Raw genomic sequence first — 13,117 nt, forward strand, 5'->3', positions numbered from 1 at the left:
CCTGCTCAGTTGTGTGTTCCACCACCTGCTCAGTTGTGTGTTCCACCATCTTCTCAGTTGTGTGTTCCATCACCTGCTCAGTTGTGTGTTCTGACATCTGCTCAATTGTGTGCTCTGCCACCTGCTCAGTTGTGTGTTCTGCCACCTGCTCAGTTGTGTGTTCTGACATCTGCTCAATTGTGTGCTCTGCCACCTGCTCAGTTGTGTGTTCTGCCATCTGCTCAGTTGTGTGTTCTGACATCTGCTCAATTGTGTGTTCTGCCACCTGCTCAGTTGTGTGTTTTGCCATATGCTCAGTTGTGTGTTCTGCCTCCTGCTCAGTTGTATGTTAGGCCACCTGCTCAGTTGTGTGTTCTGCCACCTGCTCAGTTGTGTGTTTTGCCATATGCTCAGTTGTGTGTTCTGCCTCCTGCTCAGTTGTATGTTAGGCCACCTGCTCAGTTGTGTGTTCTGCCACCTGCTCAGTTGTGTGTTCTGCCACTTGCTCAGTTGTGTGATATGCCGGGTGATCAGTTGTGCGTTTTGTCACCTGGTAGTAGTCAACAGTTAGTTCTTTGATCCCATAGAGCAACTCAAAGCCAAGGGTGCAGCCCTTAAAGGGGTACTCCGGTGAAAACCTTTTTTCTTTTAAATCAACTGGTGGCAGAAAGTTAAACATATTTGTAAATTCTGTATCAAAGGGAGCTCGGCACCAGTCTCTGTGTATGAAAAGGACGGGAAAGGCTAGGACCCTTGATAGCTTCTCCCCTTGCAACTGCTGGAGGTACATACAGGTGCTACCACGCTGATAGACAATGTTAAATTCCAGTAAAAAAGATGAAGCGGAGCACTCACCAGAACTTGAATGCAGATGGATTTTATTGACCGTTTTGATCAAAGACACATCAGGGGGGGAAGAGGTGGTACAGACAGGGGAGTGTGACTTAGAGACGCGGGGGTATCCTCTCGAGAGGATACCCCCGCGTCTCTAAGTCACACTCCCCTGTCTGTACCACCTCTTCCCCCCCCTGACGTGTCTTTGATCGAACCGGTCAATAAAATCCATCTGCATTCAAGGTCTGGTGAGTGCTCCGCTTCATCTTTTTTACTGGAATATTTGTAAATTACTTCTATTAAAAAATCTTAATCCTTCCTGTACTTATTAGCTGCTGAATACTACAGAGGAAATTATTTTCTTTTTGGAATGCTCTCTGATGTCATCACGAGCACAGTGCTCTCTGCTGACGTTATTATAATAATAATAGCGCTTTATTTATTGTTGTCCTTAGTGGGATTTGAACCCAAGTCCCCAGAACTGCAAGGTAGCAGTGCTAACCACTGAGCCACCATGCTGCCCTTAGCATACATCTGCTATGCATCTGCTATGCATGGTTGCTAAAATGGACAGAGATGTCAGCAGAGAGCACTGTGCTCGTGATGTCAGCAGTGTTCCAAAAAGAAAGGAATTTCCTCTGTAGCATTCAACACATAAAAAGTACTGGAAGGATTAAGATTTTTTAATAGAAGTAATTTACAAATATGTTTAACTTTCTGCCACCAGTTGATTTAAAAGAAAAAAGGTTTTCACCGGAGTACCCCTATAACATAGGGTAGTCCACTAGGTAGTTTGTAGGCCCAACCTGAAGATCCCCATTAGCAGCTGGCCCCACAATGTTTAAAAAGTGATGGCATATCCAAGCATAGTTTTCTACATTTTAAAAGGCAATGGGGGAGATTTATCAAAACCTGTCCAGAGGAAACCTTGCCCAGTTGCCCACAGCAACCAATCAGATCGCTTCTTTCATTTTTAACAAGGCCTCTGCAAAACTAAAAGAAGCGATCTGATTGGTTGCTTTGGGCAACTGGGCAACTTTTCTTTTGCACAGGTTTTGATAAATCTTCCCCAATATATTTTAACCCCTGCCCCTAGACCGCCCAGGAATGCCTCCCATATGCTTACTTCTCGTGAGGTTTACAACAATTCTGATTGTTGTCTGTCTGTTTCTCATAACAAGTATGTTCCAACCATTTGTCATCAATTGATGATATTGGAAAACTCCTTTTATAAGTGGCTTTCTACTGATCACCCAGGATGCAGTATATACAACCCTAATTGACAACAGGGGAAGGTGACGGTCATGCCCCCTATAGGCATAGAAAAGCATTGCTTTTTTCTAGCACCATTATCTTAAGTGATCGCACTAGTCTGATCTGAAGGTGGAGTTGGTTGGCCAGCATCTTCTAACTGGTCTCCTCATGCAGATAGGGAAGGTTATTGCCTGAGGTGAGCGGCTCATCTTGCCACATGCATAGTATGACCCTGGCCAATGGTATTATTAGAGGAACCTTGACAGCTTTGGATGCTGCCATGAGATGGTGAAAGGCTTAGTATTGTTTTAGGACGTGCCACTGCAAATAGCATTCTTTGAGCTTCTTGCCATCCTCTGTTAAGGGACAATTATTGCACAAATTTGTTATGTATATCTTGACATAGTTTTTTCTTTCCAGTAACTACAAGAGAAATACAATAAGGATATAGAAAAAGGTCTCGTACCTGTATGATCCAGAGAGGACAAACCTCCAGTCAGATATAATAAACTTTTCATGAATTTGGCCAAAAAACTTCTTGCCCGATTTTGCACAGTAAACTTCTCCATTTACACTCCTGACGGATATGTTCTGCAAGCATAAGAGGATGATATCAGGACATGATGTAGTTAGAGAACACCTCAGTCCATGTCAGGAACTGTCCAGAGGAGGAGCAAATCCCCATAGCAAACCTACCCTGCTCTGGACAGTTCCTGACACAGACAGACAGACAGAGAACTGTGGTCAGACTGGAAAGAACTGCACAACTTCCCCTGGAACACACAGCAGCTGATAAGTACTGGAAGGGTTAATATTTTTTATATAGAAGTAATTTACAAATCTGTATAACTTTCTGGCTCCAGCTGGTATGAAAACATTTTTTTCCCTTTGGAGTACCCCTTTAACCCTTAGGCTATATTCACACGGCAGGATGTTCATGTGGAATTCCGTGAAAGAGTTTTGCTGGAAATTCTGAAACAATGTACTGCCCATTGACTTTAACAGGATTCTGCTGTCCCATTCACACAGGGGAAATTCCGCATTCCGCAAAATTTAAAGACCTGTATTTAATTATGTGGAATTCCGTGGCGGAATGCCATTGAAGTCAATGGGGCCTTGAATGTTAGCAGAATTCAGCAGAGTTTTGAAATCACAGAATTCTGTTGCAATTCCGGCAGAATTCTGCAATTCCGTTCAGTAAACTTTGCTGTACAGAATTTTAGCGGCATTGCGGAATTCTGCCGTGTTAACATAGCCTTACTCACTAATTTGCCCAGAAACACCTGCAAAGTTCCCAGAAGCACCCATTTTGGCCACATTTGCATAAGCCACTCCCCTCTCAGGCCTGTTTCATATACTCTGCCTCTGTGGTAGTTAAAGGGGTACTCCACTACACCAGTGTTGGGAACATTTAGTTCCGAGTGGCGGGTGCAGGCTGCAGGGGTTGAGACATCACGTCATGCCCCTCATGACGACACGCAGTGGAGTACCCCTTTAAGACATATGCAAGATGCAGCTCCCTCATCTATCTTCTTTCTGAATAGAATGAGTCAATGATTTCTTAGACATAAGACGCTGCATTATATAAAGACTGATGGCGGAGGACGCTCCGTACCTTGAGGTGCACGTCTTTGACTTGTAGTTTCTCGCACATGTCCATAAAGGGCTGGATCTTGCTGGCATCAAGGAGCAAGTAGACAAACACGTTCCTTTTGTTCGCAGCTTCTAATACGTCACAGAATATCTCGGCGTCAGTGAATTCATCCATCATTATAGCGATGACCTGGACACAATGTGACAATGGGATTAGTCTCCCGTTTTATATCTTATGTGAGAAAAATAATCACTAATAATTATCCTAAAATACAGGTGAGGAATACATAAATAATCACAGAAAATTATACATGGGATAATGAAAACACCACAATTAACAAAAAGGTGACCAAGGAGTCTTATGCAGAACATTATGGTACACACCTCAGCTGCTGTAAAATATCATCATACACACATCAGCTGCTGCAGAACATCATCATACACACCTCAGCTGCTGTAAAATATCATCATACACACCTCAGCTGCTGTAAAATATCATCATACACACATCAGCTGCTGCAGAACATCATCATACACACATCAGCTGCTGCAGAACATCATCATACAAACCTCAGCTGCTACAGAACATCATACTATACATCTCAGCTGCTACAGAACATCATAATACACACATCAGCTGCTGCAGAACATCATACTATACATCTCAGCTGCTACAGAACATCATAATATACACTTCAACTGCTACAGAACATCATCACACACACATCAGCTGCTACAGAACATCATCATACACACATCAGCTGCTACAGAACATCATCATACACACATCAGCTGCTACAGAACATAATAATATACACTTCAACTGCTGTAGAACATCATCACACACATCAGCTGCTGCAGAACATCATACTATACACCTCAGCTGCTACAGAACATCATAATACACACTTCAACTGCTGTAGAACATCATTATACACACATCAGCTGCTGCAGAACATATAAGAATATAAGTCAATGGGAAATAAATGCCATAAAGCAGCATCCTTTTTAGCATCCGTTAACATATATTTTTTTTTCCTAAAAAAAATTCCTAAGTTTCCTTATTTAGCATTCGTTAAAGTAGATGTTTTTTCCTAAAAAAAATTCATAAGTTAAGCGGAAACAAAAATGCAGTGTGAACACATCCTTAGACTGGCTTTTAAATGCCACTCGTAATAAATCTGTAGAGGTTCTCACCCTTCTGGGCTACCTCTTTCTATGGGCCCCATGACCTGCCGCGAGGCAATATACACCCTCCATGCATGGGGAGAGCCAGGGCGCTGGGAAGGAGATTGCAGGGGTCCCAATGTTTTTGATGGATATTGGGGAAGATTTATCAAAACCTGTGCAGAGGAAAAGTTGACCCGTTGCCCATAGCAACCAATCAGATCGCTTCTTTCATTTTTCACAGGCCTTTTCAGAAATGAAAGAAGCGATCTGATTGGTTGTTATGGGCAACTCAGGAACTTTTCCTCTGGACAGGTTATGATAAATCTCCCCCAATGGTTCTTCTCTTTATTGCATATGCTCCATATATCACTTTAATAGCCCAGTATTACACATAATTACACATAATGAATTCAGACACTTGTAAGGTGCACCCCGAGCCACAATGACAAAATATAGGTTGCTCTGTCTTTAGGAACCTTATAATGTATACATTGGTCTGACAAATAGCATTAGGGTATATTCACACTCTGCGGATCCATTGCAGATCAGTTGCAAAAAAATGTACAGTGTTTTTTAGCACCAGAACAAATCCGTGCCTGGATACAAAAGCTCAGATTCTGTTCCTGAGGATAGACCATCAATTGTTTTTGCCTGGAAAGCCACTTTATATGGTCACTTTCATTTCAGAAAACTCTGATAAATCAATAACTCAAGAGAATATTTAAAAACTCTGTAATATATCTTATCAGAGAAAAACTCAACTTTCTCTACTTATCAGGCTCCTACCCTGCTCCCCTACTAAACTTACAATTTACTCAAAAAAAACAAGAAAAAAAAAACAGGCCATTGCCCTTTTATCCTTGATAAAGCCACTGCTGTGGCGAAACGTCGGACGGGTTATGCGTCTTAGATTTTAAAGTTCTGCCCCAGTTCTCAGTAAGAAGTTAGGTATAGACTGCAGCTATATCACTTTACAATATTCAGCACATATGCAGAAAAGCTGCAAATTCTTAATAATACAAGCACAATGATAACTGTGTGTTATATATATTTTAAACTTGTTTTGGCAATAAAAGTTACGCTTTATTAATAATGTGAATGGGAAAAAAAGGATATCTGTGGTCTCCCTAGTGACCAATTGTAAAACATGTGATACCTCACTAAGCCAGCAGCTATTTCCAAATGCGGGGAATAACAGTCCTAGCAGCTATTAGAAGACAATGAGCTAATCTAGGGGATGTTCAAGATGGCGCTCGTGGAAAAATAGACAACAAGACCATTTGAGGTCTTTACTAACGGAAAGTGCGGTCATTCTGTTAACATCACTAACAACATGGGACCAGAAGGAGTCTTGTTTAGGGCAAGTCAACCAAATGTGGGTCATGGTCCCCCCTGGGAGTCCACATCTCCAAGGATGGTATATTTCTATTCTGGATAACCCTTAAAGTGCTGCTGAGATGTCTGGTGCTGTGAGGACTTTTCTGCTTGCTTGTCACTGCATGTAGAGTACCATCTGAACAAGAACTGCCTCTGTGAGAGCCAGGCCCATCGCTACAGGACAGGCAAACCAAGCAATTGCTTGGGGCCCCGAGCTGGCCAGGGGCCCCGAGCAGAGCCAGTGCTTTCCCATCCTGTAGCGACGGGGCAATTTCCTCCATCACTATTAAGGACATCCCTGTGTCCCGAAAGATGTTTTCAAACACTGCCTGCCTAATGTGGGGGAACACTGCCAGCCTAATGTGGAGGAACACTGCCAGCCTAATGTGGGGGAACACTGCCTACCTAATGTGGAGGAACACTGCCAGTCTAATGTGGGGGAACACTGCCTGCCTAATGTGGGGGAACCCTGACAGCCTAATGTGGGGGAACACTGCCTACCTAATGTGGGGGAACACTGCCAGCCTAATGTGGGGGAACACTGCCTGCCTAATGTGGGGGAACACTGCCAGTCAAATGTGGGGGAACACTGCCAATCTAGTGTGGGGAGAACTATGCTGCACCTAATATGGGGAAACACTGCCACCCTAATGTGGGGAGAACTATGCTGCACCTAATGTGGGGAAAGCACTGCCAACCTAATGTGGGGGGAACACTGCCAACCTAATGTGGGGGAAACACTGCAAACCTAATGTGGGGGAAACACTGCCAACTTAATGTGGGGAGAACTATGCTGCACTTAATGTGGGGGGAACACTGCCAACCTAATGTGGGGGAAACACTGCCAACTTAATGTGGGGAGAACTATGCTGCACCTAATGTGGGGGGAACACTGCCTACCTAATGTGGGGAGAGCACTGCTGCACCTAATGTGGGGCGAACTCTGCTGCACCTAATGTTGGGGAACTCTGCTGCACCTAATGTGGGGGGGACTCTGCTCACGTCTGCTCCGCTCATGTCGCACTCCCAGAATTCAAGAGCCCGCGTTACAAGTCATGGAGCTGGCCCTAGAGCGTGACAAAGGGGGGGGGGGGGGGGGGGGGGGGTAGCCATGTCCATTTTGCTTGGGCCCTCAAATTCCTTCAAATGGCCCTGGTGAGAGTTGGACTGAAAAAGGGTCTGGGCTGGTGCAGGGCCATAGCTTTAATAGTAATTGCTATGGGGGACAGGGAGAGGACCCCCTGACTGTGTGTGCAGCCTTTGCTCCGCCATAATCTTCTTGCAGGGAGGTCACCACCCAAACCCTTCGTGTTACAACTTTATCTGTCACCTCCTACACACTAACCTGTCATGCAGTTTATGTTCTGGGTTAGGTGGGGTCAGGGTCATAGGACTGTGTATCTCTACAAGTTGGTTCCCATTTGATAATATTATAGAACAATAGATCCTATGTAATTACTGTGTATTTTGTGTGTGGGTATATATATATATATATATATATATATATATATATATATATAGATATAGCATTATACTGTACATTCATACAATATGACCAATCCGATAGGTAAGTGAGTGATGCATGATATGTAAGTGGCTGAACAATAACACCATTAATGTACCACAACTAACAAAGCCTTGATATTTTTTATTTTTTTTTATTTCAACGATAAGCTTTATTAAGCAAAAAAAGAAAGGAACAATATCACACACCAGGTTCACAACATGTACATATAAAATAAGCCTAGCAAGCAAGGTACAGCAGGGGCAAAGCTGTGCCTTATAGGGAGAACCAATACTCATCCGAGTAGTAACATTAGTCTAGTAAGTCTGAACATAGTAGGCAAGTAATGGGGTAATCATTGCAATCGGTAGTGGGTGGGGTGCTGGGGGGGGGGGTGTAGGGAGGGAGGCGGGGTCAGGGGGGGGGGAGTGGGGCTGGACAGGTGAGCGAGAGGAAAAGGAGGGGGTTCAGGTGAGGCCATATTGGAGGAAGCTGGGTGAGGCCGCAAAATCCAGCCAGTGGCGCCAGCGCAGGATATATCGGTCGGTGGAGGCATTCAAATCTGCTAGACATTCCTCCAGCCCCTGAATGTGCAGGACTTCGCGAAGCCAATCAGTAGTCGTGGGGGGAGCGGTGGTTTTCCATCGTCTAGGGATGACTCGTCTGGCCGCTGCTAGTAAAACACCTGTGAGACTTTTCCGCAGGGAATCTGGTGACCCGGGCAACATCGAGAGGAGGAGCATCTGAGGAGTATCATCTAATTGCATACCCGTAATTTCCGATATGAGAGCGCGGACCGAGGACCAGTAGGAGGCTAAAAGCGGGCATGAGTGCCAAATGTGCGTGAGGGTTCCCTTGGTTTGTCCACACCTCCAGCATGCCTCCGGGACCGAGGGATAAAAACGGTGAAGTAAGGCCGGAACCCTATACCACCGAGAGAGCAATTTATAATTAGTCTCCTGAAGGGCAACTGCTCTAGAGGCTTTATGGCACAAGAGGTATGAGGTGTCCCATTCGGCAGTGCTGGGGGTGTAGTCCAATTCTTTCGCCCAGTTCCGTTGGTAAGGCAATAGGGAACGAGAGTCACGAGTGCGAAGCAAGGAGTATACTAAGGATACTGTATGAGTGGGTCCAGACTGAGCTAAGCAAAGTTTCTCGAATGGGGTAGGATCCCTGTGCAGCTCACCCGGGGCTCGCCATGTGTTGTATAAATGCCGGAGTTGAAAGTATTGGAAAGAGTGGAACTGTGACAGTACGGAATCCCCTAGGATGTCAGGTAGCGTCTTCAAAGAGGAAGCCTGAAGGACCCTAATAATCGGGCTGACGTCGCGTAGAGTCAAGAAGCCACCCGGAAAGGAACCCGGGGAAAAGTCCGGATTGCCAACCAGGGGGGTTAAGGGGCCTAGGGCTCTGAGGAGGTTGAGTCTGGAGAGATGTGTTAGGCAGCAGTTGAGAATAACCCTTGAAACAAACGGAAGAGGGCCTTTGGTGGCCATCGTCCAATATGCAGGGCGAATCCATGGGAGGGAAGTGAGGGGGAAAGGGGAAAGTCTATTTTCTAGTTGGACCCATAATTTGGTAGGGGAGGAGTGGAATCCGTCGAGTATACGGGTCGCTAGCGTAGCTATATAGTACGTGTATGGATCGGGGAAAGCCAGGCCACCATCTGTTTTAGGCTGAGCCAGGACAGTCTGGGAAAGACGGTGCCGTCCATTGGACCAGACAAAATTAGAGAAGAGAGAGGTCAGGGGCTTGAAATAAGCACGTGAGAGCATCACTGGCAGAGTCTGGAACAGATAGAGCAAACGCGGCAGTAGATTCATTTTTAAGATATTGATACGCCCTATCCATGAGAAATCCTTTCGGTCCCACTTAGCAAGGTCACCCTTAAATCTGGATATCAGGGGGGTGAGGTTCATTTCCACTATCCGAGAGAGGTCTTTGGGGATCAGAACCCCAAGATAGCGAAACGAGGATGGGTGCCAGGAGAAGGGGTATAGTCCCTGTAATCTGAGGGCAAGGGAGGGGTCGAGGGATACGTTCATGGCTATACACTTGGAGATATTGATTTTATAATTACTCAGAGCACTGAAGTCCTCCAATGCCGACATAAGAGCGGGGAGCGACGTTTCAGGAGATGAGACATAAAGAAGAAGGTCATCTGCAAATGCAGAGCATTTAAAATTCAAATCTCCAACCTGAATGCCACAAATGTTACCATCAAGTCTAATGGCTTGGAGCAGGTGCTCCATAACCAATACGTAGAGCAGGGGGGAAAGGGGACATCCCTGTCGGGTACCATTACGGATCAAAACTGGGGGGGAAAGGGACCCATTGATTCTAATTCTAGCTGTGGGGTTACGGTATAGGGCTAATATGCGACCTAGGGCTGTGGGCCCCAGACCCATTTGTTGCAGCACACCCCTCATGAAGTCCCATCCCACCCGGTCAAAGGCTTTTTCAGCATCCAGGGACAACACCATACAGGGAAGATTGGAAGATTGGGCATGGTGAAGCAGGGTAAAGGTTTTGAGAGTGTTGTCGCGGGCCTCCCGAGAAGGGATAAACCCTACTTGATCCAGGTGTACTAGGGACTCCAAGAGGGGGGTGAGGCGGAGAGCCAACATTTTAGCATATAGCTTGGCATCCAAGTTTAGTAGGGAGATGGGACGATAGCTCTGGCAAAGATTGGGGTCTTTGCCCTCCTTCGGGAGTACCGTGATGTACGCGGCTAAGAATGAGTCGGGGAAACCTGAGGAGGGGGTAATGGCATTGAAGGCTGTTAAAAGGAGGGGGGAGATCTCAGTTTTAAGAGCCTTGTAGAACTGGGCGGTGTAGCCGTCAGGTCCCGGGGATTTACCTGAGGGGGAGGAGGAAATGGCAAGGTCCAGTTCCTCAGCAGTGAAGGGATCCTCCAGACTAGCTACAACCTCAGGCGATAGGGACGGTAGAGCCGTGCGGCGAAGATATGAGGATATGAGGATATTGCGTGTGGAGGGGAAGGAGGAGTCCCAAGCCTTGATATTTTTATGTTTTTCTTCATATACTCGCCATGGATAAAGCTACTTATTGAAAACGATCTCTATGTTCATCCTGAGCTCCCTGGTTTATCTACAGTACTGTGTAAATTCTTTAGGCAGGTGGGGGAACAATGCTTTAGTTTATTTAGTATCAGTTCAAAAAATGCAAAGTGAATGAACAGAAGAAAAAAAGAATAATACATTTTTTGGGGTGTGATGGTGGAGGCTTTCCATTGCTTCTATGAAAAATTGTAAAAATAAAAACACCAATAAAAAGCATCTAATTTAAAATAAACAAAAACAAAAAACAATTATGCACCAATGAAGGTGGTTACATGTCTCTCAGCCATGGTTCAAATAGAGCCCAAAACTCTAACCCCATTTCTCATATCATATATTGCTAGACATAACAGAGAAGATCAAAAGACCCTTATTATCTGGCAAATAAGCGTTTCTGGGAACCCTCGATCCCAATTATCAGACCGTGTAAAAGGGGCCAGTGATCAGCCGATGGACAATTGAAAGCTTGTTGGTTAATAGGATCTTTTGTATGGCCATTTGTATTATCACAATTGGCTACACAATTATCACTATGAGCTGGACAATTATTGCTATAGGCCACAGGATTGGTCAAACCTTGTGATTACTACGCCATTGATCGCTGATCGCTGAGATCCATGCTTGTCAGCCCATGTAAGAGGACTCAAAGTCAATAGAAGCATCTGGGCACAATATGTAATGGCTCTCTCTTAGGCTCCTTTCACACTGCCGGTATGCTTTGGTAAATTTTGCCGTCAAACTCCCTCTTTTTATATATTTTTTGCATTTTGACAGCCGGAATTTTGCCAGAGCATACCGGCAAACAACAGGTCCCGATGAACCCCATTGTATTCAATAGCAGCTGTTATTTTTGGAGAGAAAAACCGGAGAAATAGACGGTGCAAGCACTATTTTTTCTCGGGCTTTTCTCGATCCTAAAATAACGAGCTTCACGCTGCCGGAAACAGCTGACAGTGTGAACGTAGCCTTATATGTGAACGTAGCCTTATATGTTTACAGGATAAAAGCCATTGTGACTACTACCATACATTGTTACAGCCATGCATTGTCTTTATAGTAGTGCCATATGGCTTCTAAGTAGTGGTAACATTCAGTGCCTAAATTATACTGCACTTTGTCCTACAATACAAGTTTATAATGGAAACATGGCCATACACTAAAGATTAATATCAACCGAACGCACCAATTTCAGTGGGACTGTATATGGAAGTATTAGTGTTTTTTTTCTTTCCACATACAGAGGGGCCTTTTTTGTCAGGACCAATTGTACTCTTTAAATACACCCTTCATTTTATTATATAATGAACTGCATAACAGAAAAAATACATTTTGTGGGTGTAAATAAGACAAAAAATTAAATAATTTTTTTATTCTGAAGATCAGTACGATATTTATCTTTATTCTGAGGATCAGTACGATATATTATCTTTATTCTGAAGATCAGCACGATATGTTATCTTTTATTCTTAAGATCAGTACGATATGTTATCTTTTATTCTTAAGATCAGTACGATATGTTATCTTTATCCTGAGGATCAGTACGATATATTATCTTATTTCTGAAGATCAGTACAATATGTTATCTTTTATTCTTAAGATCAGTACGATATGTTATCTTTTATTCTTAAGATCAGTATGATATGTTATCTTTATCCTGAGGATCAGTACGATATATTATCTTATTTCTGAAGATCAGTACAATATGTTATCTTTATCCTGAGGATCAGTATGATATGTTATCTTATTTCTGAAGATCAGTACGATATGTACACTAAAGATTTATGTCAGCCGGACCCACCTATTTCAGTGGGACTGTATATGGAAGTATTATGATGTATAGGTATAAACAGTATACAGTGCCAATGTGCTGCGCTGCCTCCCCCAGTAGGGATTATCTGTGCTGGGTGGGGGGAAAGCTGTGTGTAATACACCAACACCGCCAGACATTTGCAGGAGATATATATGCACCGAATAGTGTGTAAAGTGCTGCGTGATTTGTTGCTGCTGTATAAAGAAATTTTATTATAATTTTTATTATGATTACAGTTCATCACTACAGAACGATAACTTGATATTTAGTGCCCTACAGACCGTAATGCAGCAAACCTTAACCCCTTCCCCCATAAGTGATTTTACTATGTTTGTATCTCAAGAGCAATAGCTTTTTTTTTCCACATACAGAGGGGGCTTTTTTGCAGGACCAATTGTACTTTTTAAATATACTGTCACGATGCCGGCTGGCAGGAGGTGGATCCTCTGTGCCAGAGAGGGATAGCGAGGACCGTGCTAGTGGACCGGTTCTAAGACACTACAGGTTTTCACCAGA

The 13,117-nt window shown here is 44.1% G+C and overlaps 1 protein-coding gene across 1 annotated transcript in view; it reads right to left on the minus strand.

Moving 5' to 3' along the window:
* FAM83A (family with sequence similarity 83 member A) overlaps positions 1-13,117 on the minus strand; it is a 64,498-nt gene that overhangs the window by 28,456 nt on the left and 22,925 nt on the right. Inside the window, exons 2-3 of the mRNA XM_056522713.1 lie at positions 3,683-3,850; positions 2,534-2,658 (exon numbers count right to left, since the gene is read on the minus strand). Coding sequence (XP_056378688.1) covers positions 2,534-2,658; positions 3,683-3,850 — 293 coding nt within the window. The remainder of the gene's footprint in view (positions 1-2,533; positions 2,659-3,682; positions 3,851-13,117) is intronic.

Source organism: Hyla sarda, chromosome 5 (assembly GCF_029499605.1).
Source record: "Hyla sarda isolate aHylSar1 chromosome 5, aHylSar1.hap1, whole genome shotgun sequence".
Classification (NCBI taxonomy): domain Eukaryota; kingdom Metazoa; phylum Chordata; class Amphibia; order Anura; family Hylidae; genus Hyla; species Hyla sarda.